This window comes from Salvelinus alpinus, chromosome 3, assembly GCF_045679555.1.
Source record: "Salvelinus alpinus chromosome 3, SLU_Salpinus.1, whole genome shotgun sequence".
NCBI classification, from domain to species: Eukaryota; Metazoa; Chordata; class Actinopteri; order Salmoniformes; family Salmonidae; genus Salvelinus; species Salvelinus alpinus.
Window position 1 is genome coordinate 22,766,129 of NC_092088.1, and position 21,002 is coordinate 22,787,130.

At 41.5% G+C, this 21,002-nt stretch overlaps 1 protein-coding gene across 5 annotated transcripts; it reads right to left on the reverse strand.

The window, feature by feature from the left end:
- Positions 1 to 2,842: 2,842 nt before the first annotated feature.
- On the reverse strand, positions 2,843 to 20,513 carry mki67 (marker of proliferation Ki-67). 5 transcript variants are annotated; one of them, XM_071392107.1, is made up of 18 exons: positions 20,312 to 20,513; positions 19,710 to 19,815; positions 18,446 to 18,527; positions 16,711 to 16,826; positions 16,458 to 16,530; positions 15,536 to 16,334; positions 14,665 to 14,903; positions 13,853 to 14,588; positions 13,632 to 13,750; positions 13,296 to 13,473; positions 12,589 to 12,726; positions 11,412 to 11,890; positions 11,149 to 11,185; positions 10,587 to 10,692; positions 9,445 to 9,526; positions 9,218 to 9,333; positions 6,068 to 6,341; positions 2,843 to 6,031 (listed from the first exon to the last, which is right to left on the reverse strand). In XM_071392107.1, exons 2-18 carry the CDS (start codon positions 19,796 to 19,798, stop codon positions 3,110 to 3,112), a joined length of 6,585 nt encoding a protein of 2,194 aa, XP_071248208.1. In that variant the 5' UTR covers positions 19,799 to 19,815; positions 20,312 to 20,513; the 3' UTR covers positions 2,843 to 3,109. The 5 variants fall into 5 exon arrangements, with proteins under 5 accessions (XP_071248208.1, XP_071248209.1, XP_071248210.1 ...); XM_071392108.1 differs by having other exon boundaries at positions 2,843 to 5,974; positions 6,020 to 6,341; positions 20,312 to 20,512; XM_071392109.1 differs by having other exon boundaries at positions 2,843 to 5,442; positions 5,581 to 6,341; positions 20,312 to 20,512.
- Positions 20,514 to 21,002: the final 489 nt, after the last annotated feature.

Genomic DNA, 21,002 nt, shown 5'->3' on the forward strand with positions numbered 1-21,002 from the left:
CAATTTGGACTCCAGACCAAAGGACAGATTTCCACCGGTCTAATGTCAATTGTGTGTGTTTCTTGGCCCAAGCAAGTCTCTTCTTATTATTGGTGTCCTTTAGTAGTGGTTTATTTACAGCAATTCGTCCATGAAGGCCTGATTCACAGTCTCCTCTAAACAGATGATGTTGAGATGTGTCTGTTACTTGAACTCTGAAGCATTTATTTGGGCTGCAATTTCTGAGGCTGGTAACTCTAATGAACTTATCCTCTGCTGCAGAGGTAACTCTGGGTCTTCCATTCCTGTGTCGGTCCTAATGAGAACCAGTTTCATCATAGTGCTTGATCGTTTTCCGTATTGACTGACCTTAAAGTAACGATGGACTGTTGTTTCTCTTTGCTTATTTGAGCTGTTCTTGCCATAATATGGAGTTGGACTTTGGACAAGTAGGGCTATCATCTGTATACCCCCCCCCCCCCCCCCCATGTCACAACACAACTGATTGTCTCAAACGCATTAAGGCTAGAAATTCCACAAATAAACGTTTAAGAAGGCACACCAGTTAATTGAAATGCATTCCAGGTGACTACCTCAAAGGTGGTTGAGAGAATGGCAAGTGTGCAAAGCTGTCATCAAGGCAAAGGGTGGCTATTTGAAGAATCTCAAATGTAAAATATATTTTGATTTAACACTTTTTTGGTTACTACATGATTCCTTGTGTTATTTCATAGTTTTGACGTCTTCATTATTATTATACAACGTAGAAAATAGTAAAAAATAAAACCCCTTGAATGAGTAGGTGTTCTAAAACTTTTGACCGGTAGTGTATACTACACACTATTAGTTAATTTTAGTATAGTGTTAACAAAGGTACTTGGGCTTCACCTGTACAGGAAGTTGATACTGTTGCTATGCAACCTATTGACAAATTTTACGATTTCGGGTGTGTTCGTAAATTCAATCTGGAGTGCCAGAGTTCGCTCAGAATGTCAGATTACTCGCTCTAGCAGAGTTGGTTAGGCTGTTTCATGTTATCCAGAGCGTTGGTGACTGTAACTGTGCTGCTGGCAACAATTTAAATACGCTTTTTTTTGCGCCTATGTTTACTGTCAATACTGACACCGGCCATATTCAATAAGTGTTGAGCGTTATTCTGCACTCTGAAATCGGAATAATCCTGAATAATCAAGTCAATACACGTTGCATAGTTTTTTTAAATAGCATATAGTTAATATAATGCCTGGCAAGTTCAATGTATTAGTAGGTAGCTAATGTTAGCAACATACCGGTACATAATGTTTCTTAAAGGATAGCATATCTAATCAATTGTCAGCCAACATAACGTGTAATGTAACTTATTTAAAATTAATTTTCTTAAAGGATAGCATATCTAATCAATTGTCAGCCAACATAACGTGTAATGTAACTTATTTAAAATTAATTTTCTTAAAGGATAGCATATCTAATCAATTGTCAGCCAACATAACGTGTAATGTAACTTATTTTAAAAGTAATGACTTTATTACATTGCTCAACATGTTAACATTTGCCATAACTAGTTAAAGCAATGAATTTGTATCCGCTCTCGCTATATTTTCTGCCATTTTCTTCAAATCTGAAAACGTTGTGAAGCCACAGCCATTTTCTTAAGAAATTGCATTATGGGCCCTAAAAGCACGGAAATACTGTCCACTGCCTGTATACTTTGTATTTTGGCGAATTTAGTGCGACATCCGGGAACTTTTGGTATACTAACTATATCTATATTGTAATGAAACAGACAGGGAGCAGGTCTCGAACCCTCAGCCCGGCGCGCTATCGACTGTGCCGCAAAAGCATGCTCGTGCGGCAGAGTCGATTTCCGCGCTTATAAACCCAGGGTCGTTACAATACTATGACCAATCAGCATACTACATACTCAATTTCTGTCACATATAGTTAGTGCAGGTTAAAGAGTATTCAAACACAGCTTCGGTATTAGATGGTCAATGATCATAATTATTGTATGTTTATAATGCAGCTAAAATAAACATGGAACATTTCCTACACAGCTTGTTTGCACATACTAGCAATTATAAGAGGAATACAATATCTGGCAGGGTCAACATACTTGCCAGCTGAAAACTGCATCTCATCTTTATTTCTAGATGCAATCAGAAGTAGTCTAAACCACATTGCATTTTTCTGCACAGTATGTGAACGTTTTTAACAAATTCCCCCCCCCCTTTTTACTCCTAGACAACCGACAATTACTTTATGGGAGGGGTGTCAAACTCATTCAATGTCTGCTGGTTTTTGCTTTCAATTAAGACCTAACTAGACGAAGGGAGTTCCTAACTAATCTGTGACCTCAATTCATCAATCAAGTACAAGTGAGGATAAAAAACCTGCAGACACTCAGCACTTCGTGGAATGAGTTTGACACGTGCTTTATGCAGATCGCAAATGTTTAAAGCTTACACACAAGGCTACATTTTGACAGTAAAGATGACCACTCGTTTCCTCAGAGGGTCTGGGGCAGAGATAGGGAACTATGCACCATTTGTTCTCTTCACAGGTTCTGGAAACCGCTTTATACAAGACCTGCCTCCTTGCTTTATTTGTGTTGTGTCAAACAAAGCATTGTTATTCTTTTAACAGCCATGTCATTTTGGCCAAGACAACCACAATGGAAATACTTTAATCCTTTGTGAATGTATCCTCAATAATTTGAATGAATAATGTGTGGGGATAACCTTCATGCATGTGGTATTGTATGTGTTGGAGTTAAATCAAAGACAAATATAAAAATGTACAGTACCAGAACCTACTCAATTTGAGAGTTAATCATGCCTTATCAATAATGCTACAGCATAAGAAATTCTGACAACTTAATTTGATTTTTAATATGAACCATTTCCCCCAAACTATTTTCAGCCTGAATATAACTCCATACATTTTAAAAGGATTGTAAAAAAATATTCAGAGAATGTAGCAAAACTAACCACAATTAAGACCAACAATATTATTCAGATTTTAAAGCACTAAGTAACTATTACACCAGACAAGTACAAAAAAATAAGTTGAGCATTCGCACATTTCTATATCAAAGCATTAAAACAAACAAAAATCTATGAATGCCTAAACTCTATTTTCTTGCTGCTCTCCCTCTGCGGGGCTTACACGGCTGCTCCGACTCAGTACCTTGCTCAATGTCAATTTCCTGAGATACAGCTTTTCCCCTTGTCGCTTTACCTCTTCCTTTAGTAGCAGCCACAACTGTGGTTTCGGGGATGGTCTCTGGCACTTCCTCCGGGACAGCAGGAGTAGTGCTAGTGGCCTCAACGGGAGCTGCTGCAGTAGACTTTGCTGCTCGTCTTGTTTTCTTGACAGGCTCCTTTGGAACAGCTTTATCAGAGAGATTTGCCACTTCAGTTTTCATATTTCTTGCTGCATTTCTTTCGTTTACTGGCTTTGAAATGGGGACCGTGGCTTCTGCAGCAGAGGTCTCTATGGTGCTATGGCGTGCCCTTTTTGAGGGTGTTGATTGTACGGTCTCCTCTTTGACCTCGACATAAGATCTTGCTCTTCTTCCTCGCACTGTCTTCACAACCTGCTGTTCTTCAACCTTAGTAACAGGAACACTATCATTCCGTCTGGATGTCTTCTGTTTAGGAAGAGGGGTGACCTTGTGCGTAACTTCCAAATCAGGTTTCCAATTCACAGATTTTGAGGCTTCGTCAACGGTTTCCATGCCTTCAATAGAATTTGCCTGGTCAGAGGTCGTTTCAGAAACAGCATTTCCCTTTTTAGGGGCTTTTCCTCTTCCCTTTTTAACCACAGCGGTCATTACCTCCGTGTCTGTTACCTCAGCCTCCAATGGAGTGCTCTCGGCTGCAATGGTGGTTTCATCTGCAGAGACTTTGGATTTAGCTGCCCTTCTACCTCGCTTGACAGGCTCGGTTGGAACTTCCACAGTTGCTTCTGCAACAGTGGGCACCTTTGTGGAATCAGCTGCTCCTCTGCGTGCTCGCTTGGCAGGCACTTCATCCTTCACAACGGCTTTTGCCTTCCTTCTCCATCCTGGTTTGACAACCGGAGCTTCCAGCAGTTCTTCAGCATCTTCACGCTCTGGTTTAGCATCAACCTCAGTTTGTGCAGGAAGGTGGACCTCCTGCACTACCATGTTCTCAACTTCCACCACTTCAGGAACCTTCTGCTGCTTTGCTCTTCTTCCTCCTCTTTTAGGTTTCTCTGTAGGGGGAGCAGATGTTTCCTCCTGAGTCTCTGTGGATACTGGCGGGACGACACACTCAGGTTCCTGTTTAGTCCTTCTTCCCACTCTTTTAGGTTCCTCAACCGAAGCCAAGGTAGCCTGCTCCTGGAGTTCAACAGTCAGAGACTCAACGGGGTGATCCTCAACTTGCTCTACAGAAGCTTGCTTAGTCTTTCTTCCCCCTCTTTTGGGTTTCTCAACTGGAGCCACAGTCTGCTCCTGGGCTTCAACAGTCAGAGACCCAACAGGGTGATCCTCAGACTCAACTTGCTCTACAGAAGCTTGCTTAGTCTTTCTTCCCCCTCTTTTGGGTTTCTCAACTGGCGCCACGGTAGTCTGCTCCTGGAGTTCAACAGTCAGAGACTCAACGGGGTGATCCTCAACTTGCTCTACAGAAGCCTGCTTAGTCTTCCTCCCCCCTCTTTTGGGTTTCTCAACTGGCGCCACGGTAGTCTGCTCCTGGAGTTCAACAGTCAGAGACTCAACGGGGTGATCCTCAACTTGCTCTACAGAAGCCTGCTTAGTCTTCCTTCCCCCTCTTTTGGGTTTCTCAACTGGCGCCACAGTAGTCTGCTCCTGGAGTTCAACAGTCAGAGACTCAACGGGGTGATCCTCAACTTGCTCTACAGAAGCCTGCTTAGTCTTCCTTCCCCCTCTTTTGGGTTTCTCAACTGGCGCCACGGTAGTCTGCTCCTGGAGTTCAACAGTCAGAGACTCAACGGGGTGATCCTCAACAGGCTCAACTTTCTCTACAGAAGCCTGCTTAGTCTTTCTTCCCCCTCTTTTGAGTTTCTCAACTGGAGCCACAGTGGTCTGCTCCTGGGCCTCAACTTGTTCGATGGGAGTTTCAACACTCACAGACTCCACTTGCTCTACAGGCTCCTGCTTAGTCTTTCTTCCTCTTTTGGGTTTTGCAAACAGGACTGAGGCCTCCACCTCTTCTGTAGGAGTACCAACCGCCGCAACATTTTCTTCCATTGTTTTGGCTTCTTCAGACTCCTGTTTAGCCCGTCTTCCTCTTGCCCGTGGGTTCACAACAGGAACAATAGCAGGCATCTCCTTGGCTTCCACAATCTCAATTGGAGGAATTTCAAGAACCTTCACTTCAACTTCTTCTACTGAATCCTGTTTAGGCTTTCTTCCTCTCTTAGATCTAACGACTGGAGTCTGGGCCTCAATCTTCTCAGTGACAGGAACACTCACGGCTTCAACAGTGTTCTCCAACACTGTTTCAACTTGTTCTACAGAAGCCTGTTCGGCCGTTCTTCCTCTTCTGGGTTTCTCCATGGGGACATCAGAAGTTGGCTGCTGGTCCTCAATTGGAGAAATTTCAGCACTCTCACTTTCAACAGCGTTCTCCTGCACTGATTCAACTCTCTCTACAGAAGCCTGTTTGGCCTTTCTTCCTCTCTTGGGATTTTCAGCAGGAACTGGGTCAGCTGCCATTTTCTCCTGGACATCCCCAGAGTCCATAGTTTCTGCTGGTGCCTCAACGCTACTGGTTTCATTACGCCTTGTCGATCTCCCTCTAGCAGGTGGTGGCACAATCCCCTCAGTTTTCTTTCCTCTACCTTTTACTGGAACAGAAGGCTCTTCACTGTCAAGATGTGCTACCGCCACTGCCTCAGCAGGTGCAGCAACTGGCTCTACCTCAGCAGGTGCAGAAATGGGCTCAGTATGAGGAGCAGGTTGTTCTTCCTCCACTGCCTCAGCAGGCGCAGAAACTGGCTCTTCTACCTCCTGCACTGCCTCAGCAAGAGGAGCAGAAACTGGCTGTTCTACCTCCTGCACTGCCTCAGCAAGAGGAGCAGGTTGTTCTTCCTCCACTGCCTCAGCAGGCGCAGAAACTGGCTCTTCTACCTCCTGCACTGCCTCAGCAAGAGGAGCAGGTTGTTCTTCCTCCACTGCTTCAGCAAGAGCAGCAGCAAGCTCTTCCACTGCCTCTGTTGTCATGGCATCAGAAATCTCTTCAACAGGTTGCGCAATGTGTTTGGGGGTCTTCACACCATCTAAGCTTACTTTCTGAAGAGCCTTAGGCCCTCTTGGAGTGTTCTGTTTAGAAGATCTATTTTTCTTTGGAGTGGGTGCTTGAGGGTATTCAAACCTGAAAAGGAAAATAACAGTAAACAATTAAACCTATGGATCCAAGTGTATGGTTTAACATGCCAAATAATTGTTAAATTATGACATGCTGTCCATCACATTTTAAAACTGACTCTAAGCAGACTAAACTAGAGCCTGATCGATTTTGCCGGTTGACCGATATAATAAAAATGGACGATATTAGCCTTTTACGGATGTATTTGCATCAGCGTTTAATCCACCGAAAAGGGCCGATATAAGATGCAGAGAACACATCTGAGAAAAAGTAGACTTTCTTTGCATTTCATTAGCCCTTTAGCGAAGCCTGCAAAATATTATTTGTTATATTCAATCAGTAGGGAACCATCAGTTGTAGGCCTTCAGATATTTTTGTACAAATTACATTATTTTAATTTCGATTTCATCTTTACAATAATTGTAATCATTTTCTGATTCCATCCCTTCCGTTTGTGTTGTAAAGAACAGGGTTAATACTGAATAGAGAAAATGATAAAAATCTGGATTTTCTTTGGTGGTCTCTGGGTAGAAAAATCGAGCTAGCTCAGCCAGCCATTGGCTAGGCCTTCAGAAGCTGGACAGAAGGCTTCTGCCATTCAGCTGGACAGAAGGCTTCTGCCATTCAGCTGTATTAGAGCAGAATTTGAGTGACAATGGAATGAATCAAATCACATTGACAGGCCTCGACAAGAGAAAATAATCAGTGTCACAAGCAGTAGTTTGCTCACTAGTAACTTTCACTAGCTTTTGTTGTAGTAGTGGGACACTGTTAGCTAGCTTGTTTTTTTTAGTAGTGTGACAAAATAGCGAAGGCAGCTGCAGCAGCTGTTAACTTCAAGATGGATGTTTTTGCTAATTTGCTAACCTTTAAGATTTACTTTCAAACTATGTTTACAACTGATTATCTGGTGAGTGGCACTTTTGTTGCAGCTCGCTTGCTGTTAGCCATCTCTGAAAACAATGACTGAAACATTGGTGCATGTAAAACTTTAGATCACTTGTCAGTGTGATAGACATGATCAAATATATTTGCAATGGGAATAGCTGTTTTTCCCCCCATTTGATTTGACACACAATGGTTGTGCTTTTGTATTGGTATGATTTCATGGGGCCTACTGGAGTGAATGGGCTGCTTATTCCTTAAAAAGTTATTTGATGCTGTGTTTAACGGCTGTATCAGCCATGTCTGACCAGAATTGGCTCTCCATCAGTGCCATGGAGTGCACAGGTATTACGGTCCCTGTCCTTTCAGCACAGTGAGCCTGTCACCTTTGATGTGACACTTGTCGCTATTGTTGATAGTGGTGTGGGCTACGTGTCCATGCCGGTTCTGTCTGTGCGGCAGCCCGAACCGCAGCCAGGCCTGTTTAATTAATAATGTCAAAAAGTATTGATTAAAGATATTGAGCGCATTAGGTGATGCTTCGTTCAGTTCATTTCTAGATTTGTTTGATACAACGTATTGGAAGATTTGATGCCTCTGAATGCCTAGTTTCAGGATAAAAAAAAGAAACGGAACTAAGCACAGGTAAAATCCTAGAGGAAAACCTGGTTCAGGCTGATTTCCACCACACTGGGGGGGAGATGAATTCATCTTTCAGCATCATAACCTAAAACAAGACCGAAGCTACACTGGAATTGCTTACCAAGAAGACGTTGAATGTTCCTGAGGGGCAGAGTCACGGGTTTGACTTAAATCTGCTTGAAAATCTATGGTAAGACCTGAAAATGGTTGTCTAGCAATTATCAACAACCAATTTGACTGACAGAGATTGAAGAATTAAAAATAATAATAATTAAAAAGAGGGAAATGTTGCACAATTCAGGTGGAAAGCTCTTCGAGACTTACCCAGAAAGACTCACAGGTAATCGCTGCCAAAAGTTGATTCTAACATGTATTGAGGGGTTGAATACATTTCTAATCAAGATTGGTTTTATTTTTCATTATTGTTAACAAATCTTAGAATTTTTGTTCCACTTTGACAGAGTACTGTGTAGATTGTTGACTGAAAATGACAATTAAATCAAATTTAATCCCACTTTGTAACAACAAAAATGTGGAAAAAGTCAAGGGGTTGGAATAATTTCTTAAGGCACTGTATATTTATTCTTAGGTGTGTTTAGCTCAGAAAATTTAATTTAAAATTATGCATTAAAAGGTGTCTAATAGAATAAATGTGGCAAACAAGACAAACATTTATAAATGCATTTCTATAGCTTCCCACCGTGGTGGGGAGTACCCGAACCAAACCATAACCCTTACTATTTTACATTTCAACATCAATGGAGTAAGCAAGGACCGGTCACTGAGGCAGCGCTTGGGGGAGAAAGGCAGCAATATGCCAGCGGCAAATTTTGTGATTTATGTTTTTTCATTTTAAGTGAGAACTACCAGAATTCAGTGACCACAGTGCTACAATTGATAACATAGCTACCGTAAATACCAATACATTTCAAATGTGTCCCATGTCATTTTCCAGCGGGCTAGCACGAGGCAGCCATCTTCAGAGGCACATTTTTGCTGCAATCCGTGCCGTTTATCCTCCTTTCACTAGAGTAACAGTTTTTCCATAAACAAATCTTGTCATTCTGGTGCTTATACATTTTGTGTGGTGCTTACATTTAATATTCCTTAATCAAATTTAGGAAATAAGCTTTGAGTATTTTTGCAGGGCTGTTTTAAGCGCAATCAATAGAGAAAATATATATTTTTCTTTCCAGCTATAGTAATACAAATATTGGCAGATATCGTTAACAGTGAATATTTACATTAAAAAAAGAAAACCGGATCCAAAAATCCCATATCGGTCGGGCTCTAGACTAAACACATTAAATAAATTCATATTCTCTGACTTATAAACGGACATAAAATGCACAAACCTGAAAGAACGGTCAATAATTGTGATTAGATCTCCATGTTTCAAACGTTCAGACTGCTGCAAAACCTCCCCATTGACACGGGTCGGGTTCGTTGAACTCAAATTAGTTAAAATAACCTGCAAGAGACAAGAAAAATAAGTATCTTACAATACTTGCTCTACAGACACTAAAATGAAAGTGACAGACTTACTGAAGGCAGCAATTATATTGTCTGACTCCGCAATTACCTCGTTATTTTCATTCAACTCAATCCTGCAATGCTCCTTGGATACTTCAGGAAGTTTAACGCAAATGTCGCAGTCAGGTTTCCTAAGAGACAATAATAAATATTCTGTAGAAAGGATGTCAACATTTCCTGATTTCATTGTATGCCGGTCATCAGCTATGCAAATATATGATTGTCACTTTTTTTTTTTATTGTTTAAGGCATGTAAGTTGTATTTCATGGTTTATCTTCATCCCCATAAGCTGTTACTCCAGCAACAATTGCTGGGTTTCACACAGCACACATATGGAAACAAAAGTTCAGTTGAGTAAATGCTAAATGTGTGGCAATTTATAAACAAGTGCAGGCTAAATCCAATCCATAATTAATTTTCAGTGTAGAAGGCTGAATGGATCTCTAGGGTCTGTGGTGACATGTCTTTTGAGACGTTTCGAAGCGCTGTAATAGTGAACAAAGCTCAACAACCGAAGACACCAGTAGAAAGGCCGCCTCTTCGCAAATTCAAAATGGCCCCAAGTTGGGATCGGCAGTCTACTGACTTTCATACCATTTCTATACCATACCAGGGTATAGAATGTGCATACAAGGGGGTGCCATTTCAACAAGAAAATACAACTGCTTCTTACTACAAGTAAAAAAAACTATAAGAAATCTAAGATGTGTCAAATAAATTATATCTTGCTCTGGGCTCAAGCTATGCATTTGGTTTGCTAACTTGCTAGACGTCAAGATTAAGCTTCTTGGTTACAGAAGAGTTTTTACACAAAACAATTTAGGCAACTGGGATCTTGCTCCGGGGGGGGACTGAATGTCTCTGCTGTAATCAAGAAGCTTGGTCGGCTAGCAAGTAAGCAAACCAAATGCATAGCTGGAGCCCTGAGCTGGATATAATTTGACACATTTCAGATTACATTTTTTCTTCCTCCCGGTATTGTAAATCACCCTGTTGGTATTTCAAAATATAATATACACCGGGGTTTCACGCAAGCTCAGTACCAAGTAAAAACCACATTCCATACATGCAGCAAAAGTAGACTCATACAATTAACAGTACCATACAAAACAATGAATATATTACATTTAGACAATGGCACTCACTGCTATGGCATTTCACATAGACAGATTTGAACAGCTTTTTCTCACCTTCCAAATAAGCACGATGCAGTCAGAGGAAGCGCAGTCCCATCTCCGCCACTCCTTTTGATTACAACTATTTTCCCGTACAGGGGCATTTTGAATTCAATGTTACCTAAATAAAAATAAAACGTTAGGACATTGAGCAATCATGTGAAATGTGTGACTTAATTATTCTAGCTACTGGCACGAGCTAGCTAGGGTAGCCAAGTTGTTACGATTTGGAAAAGAACAGCAACCAATAATCTGTGCGCAAACTGGTTAGTACTGCCTAGCAAGATTAAGTTGGCCTCTTGATAGTAGTAAACTATTCGTAGGTTACATGAGTTAAGAATTGAATCGCCAACCAACATGCATTGCTGCATTGAACACGCATGCCACTGTGCTTACCAACCAAGTAACCACGCGCTTCAGTGTAAACGAATTACCGGTAGCAGAATAAGCAGAGCATCAAACAACAATTTATAATTGCTATTCCAACATTGATGTTGACTGACGGCCGAAGCTAATTTATTGTCACTCTGTGCATTGTGAATGCTTATGTTAGCTATCTAGCAAGCAGATATGTTACCTGAGAGGCATTTAGGAGAAATGGCATCATCGTGAATCTGAAACAAAAACCCTTTTAATTAAAAAGGTGATACAGTTGAAATATTCCGAACCTATTATAGTAGTCATGGGATAAGATGAAATAAACCATTCAACAGCAAATAAACATAACAGGCAAATAAGTTATGGGAAACACTTTGATATGTAAACTTACCATTATACCAAACAACATCTGCGTTATAAAAATAGAACAATGGAGTTGAAACTACACTGTGTTGCCTTTACCTCTTTTGTCTCGCTGTGGACGTTGTCATCTGGGACTTTATCAGAAATCTCTTCAACACGTTCAGCGATTTGTTTGGGGGTCGCCAGGAGTTCCTTTACGCCAGCTAAGCTTACTTCCTGAGAAGCCTTAGGCCCTCTTGGAGTTGTCATCAGTTTTCCTCTGAGGTCTTCGATGGGTTGCACCTTCTGTCTTGGGGTCTTCATAATCCTCTTCACTCCAGTGAGACACTCGGGTTGTTCAGGTTTCTTCTGTTTGGGAGTCGAAATAGATTTTTTTGAATCTGGCCGCTGTACTTCCTTCGATTCTTCTGAAGACATCTCTAAGGCAAGAATCTCATTTTGTGTAGTACGGGAGTCATCAGCTTCCTCCGTGATGAAACTGGATTCTTGACCATCCCGAAGGAGTCTAGTGACTGCATCGCTGTTGTACGCGCCCCGTTTAGCAGTAGAAACAACAAGTGGAGACACCACCATTTCACCTGTGAAGATAAGATATGTTTAGTGTCAAGTGATTTCAACATGATACAGCTAACTGCCAAAATAACAGAAAAGCATGAGTAAATGATAGATACAAAGTATATTGAAAGCAGGTGCTTCCTGCGTTAATTAAGCAATTAACATCATGTAGGGCAGGGGTGGGCAACTCCAGACCTCGAGGGCCTGATTGATGTCACACTTTCTCCATCCCTAGAAAACAGCTGATTAATCAAATTGCATTCTAAACTGAAGATCATGATTAAGTGATTATTGGAGTCAGGTGTGTCAGCTGGGGCAAAACTGTGACACCAATCAGGCCCCCAAGGACTGGAATTACCAACCTGTGTATAAGAATGCTGGGCAGGCCATTATTTCAGCTACGCCCCCATAGGATGACAATGCTCACCATCCACAGCGCACAAGTGGTCACTGAATTGTTTGATGAGCATGAAAACAACACGTACAATTCAACAACAAAAAAGTCCCCCACACCAGATTCTTCATCACTCATACTCATCTTGACATGATCATAGGGAGAATCTCAATTGCATACTCCTTGCATCCTGTCCTCTTAAAAACCCCATTGGATGAGAAAGCCAGAGGTCCCTCCCCTCTGACCTTCTCCAATGGGTTTTGAGAAGAGGCGAGAGGACACAAGGAGTATGCAATTGAGACCCCCCCCCACCCCAAAATTACTTACCAGTCTCCTCTGGGGTATTCATCACTGATGATTCAATCATAGATGTAGACTGGGCTCTCAGGGGTGTCTTGAGGGCACTCTGCACTTTGACCACAGACTTCCTCTGCCTTGCCGGGGTCTTGAAAATGTCTGCAATGCCTGAAACCACAAACACAACCAGGTTGCTTTACTTGAGCACAATATGACAATGTAACAAGTCCTTTATATACCATGGATGCACTCATAAATTCACCCTGGCAATCTACTCCGAATTCTGAGTACCCTGGTTTGAGTTCCAGAGCGCCGAATAAATTAAGAATTTAAGACAGCTTTTTTAGCGCATGTTTATGTATACCTATTAAATTGTTGCCAGTAACAGAGTAAGTCACTAATCCTCTTCATAACATAAACACTCATCAGCTCTACTCTCTAGGTCAAGTAAAATGTTCAGAGTGAGGCGTTCTCTTATTTGTGTCTGGAAGTAGCTAGCCGACTTAAGCCAGTTAGCGTGGGTGCTTGACTAACGTTGTGAGGTCAGAACGCTCGGATCAACCCAACTCCTCAGCCAGAGTGCCAATGCGAAATGCTCTGAATTTAGGAATGGACAATGTGACAACGCTGTGAATTTACAAACTTCCCAGGGCGCACTGACAATACAGTATATTTACCAACACCCCATATGAAAAACATACGCACATAGAAGTGGGATTAGGAAATTCACTAATTACCTGACAAATCCTCATCCATTCTCATGTTCTTTTTTAGCAGTGCAATGTTGTGGACAAGCTTTGGGACGGCCCCACTTGGCTGAATGGCTTTCAGTCTGTGAGCTTTGCCAACAACAATGGTCACAGGCGAATCTGCATGACCAGTGCTGACATGACCTATGAGTTTCATCACAGGTGTCTGTCACAGAACAAACATCAACAAGTTAGGTAATGTAGCCATAGAAAAACAAAACCAAGACAACCATTGAAGTCAATTTAACAACAAGCTTCAATTTCCTACACTAGACAAATTTCACAAAGTGCAGTCATGGAGGGCAAAATACTATCGAAACATACCTTCGGTTTTGGTACAACATTCTTCGTCTTAGTCACTCGGGTGGAAGTTTTCTTGGTTGGGATAACAGCTTGGGTCTTGGTCTGGCCAAACTTCACAATGTCAGCCCAGGAATTCACAACTTGAAACAAAGGAAATTAAACACTTAAGATTGCTATCAAAATACAAAATCAACAAAAAGTTACTGAATCCCAAAGAGGAAATAAAGTAAATGGATGCATACCTTTCATAGATGCCCGAGAAACACCACTTCTTCTACGGATGACCTGAATGGCATTTTTCATTGCGCTTTTCTGTGTTGTCTTCGAGGTAGACAACATGGTCGTTCGCCTCAAGGGAACACGAGGCGTTACAGTGACAGACGGCTGTAGGACAGAGTCCTGGTCTGCGGTGGGTGATGGGGTGCTGATGAGGGACACTGAGAACCGGCCTTGCATGGTGGGTGTCGTGTTGGCTGATGGCAAACTTGCACGGGTCTTGGGAGTTTTCCCAGCCTTGGGTGTTTGAGACTCATCTTTTAATGGAGCAGGAGATTTTCTTCGAGCAGGAGATGGAGTCTTGACAACGGTTTTCGGGGTCTTCTCTTTCCCTGGAGATGGACTTTTAGCTTTCGTTGACTTCTTGGCAGGCGAGGGAGTCTTGGCAGATTCCTTCGGTGACTTCTTGGCGGGCGAGGGAGTCTTGGCAGATTCCTTCGGTGACTTCTTGGCAGGCGAGGGAGTCTTGGCAGATGCCTTCGGTGACTTCTTGGCGGGCGAGGGAGTCTTGGCAGATGCCTTCGGTGACTTCTTGGCGGGCGAGGGAGTCTTGGCAGATGCCTTTGGTGACTTCTTGGCGGGCGAGGGAGTCTTGGCAGATGCCTTTGTTGACTTCTTGGCGGGCGAGGGAGTCTTGGGAGACGCCTTCTTTCCTGGACTTCCTTTCACGCTAAGACTCTCTGGGGCAGAATGTTCATGCTCCTATGAAATGCAAAAATTATTTAAGTAGGAATCAGCAAAGTCAGCACACAAACCTAGAGTATATTATTAAACGTACCTTTATCAGACCAATTGCTGACGCTCTCCTGAGGAGTGACTGTTTCATTTTGGGGGCACACAGGCTTCGCCGTCCAGGAGTGGCTCCTTTGCATAGTGGGGAGTCAGGAGGAAGACGTTTATCGAATAGTTCCGGCTCCAAATGACCTCCAAATGAAACCCTTTTCCTCTTGCACAGAGGTGTTGGAAATTCAGTTTCAAGGTCTCCACTCTTCCGTTTCTTAGCAGACGACTGTTTACCTGAGTATATGGAAATTAAAAATATTTGATTATCAAACACACGCAATCACAAGAGGACATGACACCTTAGGTTAAACCCGGGGAGAACAACTGTCCCTCTCATTGAAGCCAGAGGTTCATGGCTGTTTGCAGTACTACAGGCATTGTTAGCAGAAAACAGGACCCCTATTATACTGAATGGAAACAGTTTTTTCGAAGACAATCATGGTACCAATACACCACATATCCTTGAACAGATCATTTTTTTAAATTGCACACAGAAGAAGTTAAGGATAATTTAGTTGCTAACGGCGGCCTGCAGCACTCTGGTCGGCCTTGAACTTTGAGTCACTGATTGAGGGCAGCTAGGCTGTAAAGTCACTTCCAGGAGTAGCTCAAACTGTGCATGTCTCCATGATAGCCATCTTAACAGACTTCAATGCGCTATTGAGTATTCACATAGCCATTGATCACGTGACACCATTCATTCCTATGTTTATACATATATACAGGCATTGGGTTAAACATTGGAATAGTACAGAATGTAATAATCAAATAATGGACATTGCTTGAGTTTCAAAGTAGGTAAATAATTATGTATGCGTAAAAAAATGTGACAAATATTGGGAAATAACCTGGCATTTTCCCCTCACCTTTGATGGGTGTGGTCACCTCCAGCTCACAAAGCACATCCTGGGCTTGAAGATTTTTCCCAGCAGGCCTTGGAGAGCGGGAGTGCTCGGTCTTAGGAGTACTTGGCGTGGAATTTTCAGTTAGTACGATCTGGTCTTGGTTTGACACGACAGCATCAGCAGGTGGTTCTAGCCCAGTTATCAAAGATTTGATAGGAGTGGCTTCCTTGCTCCTCCTCCTAGTGGGGGTCGTAAAGGTTTCTGCAGTCGGACACTCAGAAATCTGCTCAACCACTTCAATAGCAGTGAACTTCTCGGGGGTTGCCGGGCGACTTTTCCTCTGAGAAACAGGGGTGGATTTTTCTTCAACAGTGGTGGGTGTTTTGGACTTTGAAGAACGCCTTTTACCTTTGGGAGTTTCAAGAATAGATGGAGGCAATTGTATGAAATCTTCGACTGGCACATTCCCCTCAACAACCCGACCTTTGAGGGACTTTCGCTTCTTCTGAGCTGATTTTGGAGTCACTCCAGTGACAGGTGACACATTTTCAGTCTCCGCCTTCTTGGGTGTGGAAATGACAGACACCCCATCCACTTTCCTGGTTGAGATAGGGTTCTGTGGGCAAAGCCTCGAAGCAGGTGTTCCAAGTGCTTTCTTTGGAGTCTTGGAATCCAGATCTTGTTTGAACATTTGGTACAGCTCACAGAAGGGGGAGCTTGGCTTGTTCTGTTCAAGACTTCCATCCTCCTTGGGTTTGACATCAGAAGTGTTGTTTCCATCTTTAGCGCTGGTATCCCTCGCTTGGGTTTCATGTAAAACCTGTGACAAACAAAGACAACTTGAGCAGACTTTCTAGGCAATTCATGAGGTAGATTTCCTCAATGGTGCATATAATGAATAGTAAGTCATGCTTTTACTTTTAGTGTGCAACATGCATAATACCTGAGGAGTTTCACTTTTGCTAGCAGTAGAATATCGATTTTTCTTTGGAGTGGGTGCTGGAGGGTATTCAAACCTGAAGGGAAAAAATTACAAAGACCCATTATCATATTGTCTATCCAAGTGCATGTTCAAAATGCCAAACACTTGTCCAATTATGACATGCTGTACATCAAATTGGAGGAAGACAGTAAGCAGACTTAACACATAACAATTCTTATTCTGACTGTTATAAACCGACATAAGCGCCACAAACCTGAAAGAACGGTCAATAATTGTGATTAGATCTCCATGTTTCAAACGTTCAGACTGCTGAAAAACCTCCCCATTGACACGGGTCGGGTTCGTTGAACTCAAATTAGTTAAAATAACCTGTAAGAGACAAGAAAAATAAGTATCTTTCAATACTTGCTCTACAGACATTAAAATAAAGCTGACTTATTCAAGACAGCAATTAGTGCATTTGGAAAGCATTCAGACCCCTTTTTTTTTTTACGTTACAGCCATACTCTAAAATCTATTACATTGAGGGGGGGGGGGGGGAGAGAGACAATCTACACACAATACCTCATAATGACAATGCAAAACAGGTTAAGACATTTTTTTAATGTATGAAATAAAAAATGTAAAACTGAAATCACATTTACATAAGTATTCAGACCCTATACCCAGTACTTTGTTGAAGCACCTTTGGCAGCGATTACAGCCTTGATCCTTCTTGGATATGACACTACAAGCTTTGCACACGTGTATTTGGAGTTTCTCCTATTCTTCTCCGCAGATCCTCTCAAGCTCTGTCAGGTTGGATGGGAGCATCGCTGCATAGCTATTATCAGGTCTCTCCAGAGATGTTCGATCAGGTTCATGTCCGGGCCACTCAAGGACATTCAGAGACTTGTCCTAAAGGCACTCCTGTGTTGTCTTGGCTGTGTGCTATGGGATGTTGTCCTGTTGGAAGGTGAACCTCCACCCCCAGTCTTGAGGTCCTGAACGCTCTGGAGCAGGTTTTCATCAAGGACCTCTCTGTACTTTGCTGTTTATCTTTCACTCAATCCTGACTCGTCTCCCAGGCCCTGAAAAACATCCCCACAACATGACGCTGCCACCACCATGCTTCACCATAGGGATGGTGCCAGGTTTCCTCCAGATGTGACACTTGGCATTCAGGCTATAGTTTAATCATGGCTTCATTAGACCAGAGAACCTTGTTTCTCAAGGTCAGAGTCCTTTAGGCAAACTCCAAGCAGGCTGTCCTGTGCCTTTTACTGTGGAGTGGCTTCCGCCTGGCCACTACCATAAAAAGCCTGATTGGTGGAGTGCTGCAGAGATGGGAGAACCTTCCAGAAAGACAACCATCTCCATAGAGGAACTCTGGAGCTCTGTCAGACTAACCAATTGGGTTCTTGGTCACCTCACTGACCAAGGTCCTTCTCCCCTGATTGGCCAGGAGGACTGCTCTCGGAAGAGTCTAGGCTGTTACAAACTTCTTCTCAATTCTTCTCAATTCTCAATTAAGAATGATTGAGGCCACTATTATTGGGGACCTTCCCCAGATCTGTGCCTCGACACAATCCTGTCTTGGACCACTACGAACAATTCCTTCAACCTCATGGCTTGGTTTTTGCTCTGTCAACTGTGGGACCTTATATAGACAGTTGTGTGCCTTTCAAAATCATATCCAAACAACTGAATTTACAACAGGTGGACTCAAGAAACATCTCAAGGATGAGCAATGGAAACAGGATGCACCTGAGCTCAATTTAAAGTCTCATAGCAAAAAGTGTCTGAATAGTTATTTAAATAAGGGATCCGTTTTTTTTTATACATTTGCGGAAAAAATAAAAACCCTGTTTTTGCTATGTCGTTACAGGGTATTGTGTAGATCTGATTTATTTTATATTTAACCCAATTTAGAATAAGGCTGTAACGTAACAAAATGTGGAAAAAGTCAAGCCATCTGAATACAATGTATATTGACTGACTATAGTTACCTCTTTATTTTCATTCAACTCAATCCTGCAATGCTCCTTGGAGACATGAGGAAGTTGAATGCGAATGTCGCAGTCAGGTTTCCTAAGAGACAAAAATAGCATTATATTATGTAAAACGGTTGTCTACATTTTCTGATTTCATTGCATACATAAAGATTTGGTTCTGTCAATACAACATTTGTGTTTATGGCATGTCAATTATATTTCATAGTTCATAACCCTATAAGTAGGGTGTCCAATCAAAACCACCTCTTTGACCAATGGGTAAAAAAAATTGAATTGTGTAGATGGCCCTGAGAAAAAGAAAAGGTCCAAACCGTGTCTATCATAATTCGATAAAGGACGTTTTTTTTAACCTTGTAGGATGGCCAAACTTAGGATTACCAAATAAATGGAAGCATGAGAAAGGGTGATAAATAAAATAAAAACTTTAAGTGGCATTGCACCTGACAGGCTTACTTTCTTCTCGAATATAAAACTATTTAGAGCTAAGATGGATGTCGATTTTGAGACATGTAGTATTTATCTTTTAGCATACGCTTTTCATATGAATTTAAAAAAAATATATACATTAAAAACAATCTCTGAACTACACATTTAATTCAGCTCATGTCATGCAACTTTGAAGACGACCACAAAATCCTCTAAAGCTATGAGAAATCTGCACAACTATGTCAGAGCTAGGTGCTTATTATCAGATGTATTAGGTTACCAAATCCAAATCTTATTGGATATCATGTTAATGATATGTTAGAGAAAGACTCCACTGAAAGATTTAGAACATGAATAATCATTTATTGGTCAAATGTATTTTATAACATAAGGAAGTACAATTTTCACACATTGGACACCCTACCATAAACTGTTACTCCAGCAAAACTTATTGGGGTTAACAACAGCACATACAGGAACAGTCCAGCTGAGTTAATGTTAAAATGTGTGGCAATTTATCAACATGAGTGGGCTAAACCCAATCCAGTTGACTTTCAGTGGATAAAGTTGAATGGGCCTGTGGTGACATGTCTTTTGAAACGCTGTAATACTGAACAAAGCTCAACGACAGCAGTAGAAAGCCCGCCTCTTTACAAATTTAAAATGGCCAGACTGCAACATTGAACCACCGAGTAAAAACACGTTCCATACATGCAGCAAAAGTTGAATTCGTACATTTAACAGTACCTATAAAAAACGAAAATATACTTAATGACGCTCACTTCCATGGCATTACACGTATTGTTGACAGAATTTGAATGCTTTTTCTCACCTTCCAAATAAGCATGATGCAGTCAGAGGAAACTCAGTCCCATCTCCGCCACTCCTTTTGATTACAACAATTTTCCCGTGCAGGGACATTTTGAATTCAACGTTACCTAAATAAAAAGAAAAAAAACGTTAAGATATTGAGCGATCGTGTAAAATATGACTGATTCAACAATGATTCTAGTTAGCCAACATTGTTCTGATTTGTAACAGCATGGCAACAATGTATTGACCAATAATCTGTGCCAACTGGTTACAACTGCCAAGTAAGGATACGTTTGACGATTGTAACGCTAGTGTCAGTCTTTGTATATTAGTAGTTACATTTGCGTTTAAAATTGAATCGCCAACATGTATTCAACACGCATGGCACTGTGCTAACCTAGCTAGCCAACTACCCACGCGCTTCAGTGTTAACGAATTATTCATATTAAACAAATTTAGCAAACTACAAACCAATTTAGAATGGCTATTTCAAAATCGTTGTGAACGGGCGGGCGAAGCTAAATGTTGTTGCCACTTTGAAACGTTCTCTGTTATCTAACTTTTGGCCGGCGTTAACTAGCTACAATTGCAAGCAATATTAAATTATTTTGTTAACGTTACCTGAGGCAGTTCAAATATTCTTCAAAACAGCTGGTCGTCCATAAACTACAGGATATTTTACCCTTTATTAAACTATAACAATGATTGATAAAATCATCAACCTTGTTTTAAAAGACTCGCCTTACCTTCCTAAAACTGTTTGTCGTTATCTTGCCCTACCCAACTTTAGCTAATGTGTAGATGTGGACCGTTCCTTACTGCGCTTGGCAAAACTGTTAGCGTACTTCAGTGTACATGAAATCCCTCCGCCCAATTCAATCTTATTAAAATACATAGTTGTGCTGTGGACTTGGTAGGTCATAAAATATATTGGATATTATATTTTGTAAAACATATACCCCGTTTTACAGATTTCAGTGTGTCAAATGTGCTTTAAAATATGAAGGACTATTTTGTTTACAAGCCCGGCGGAGGACTTAATCGCCTTCTAACAGATAGTAATTTGAAAACGTTTGAAATTACGCGCGAAGTGTGTCCATTGGCTGAAATTCTGTTAAAGGTACACCCACAGTAGTAGGATGCAGAGCGGATTTGTTGAAGGTGAAATAACGTTGTAAGAAATTATACAGTGATATGTGATACAATTAACTTGTTTGTCAGCAGTGTATGTTAAAAGGAAAAATTCCCAGAAACAAAAATGTACAAATATTAGTTCAGTCTTTTCGTTCCTTGGAACTGAATGCTCAATGTG

Bases quoted from the DNA above. Each gene is read 5' to 3' on its own strand.
- mki67 (XM_071392105.1), bottom strand. From the start codon at position 19,798: ATGTCCCTGCACGGGAAAATTGTTGTAATCAAAAGGAGTGGCGGAGAT. The intron at 13,751-13,852 runs GTATGCATCCAT...CTTTGTTTCAAG, and splicing joins TTCTCGGGCATCTATGAAAG to TTGTGAATTCCTGGGCTGAC. The intron at 12,727-13,295 runs GTAATTAGTGAA...TTGTGGTTTCAG, and splicing joins AATGGATGAGGATTTGTCAG to GCATTGCAGACATTTTCAAG.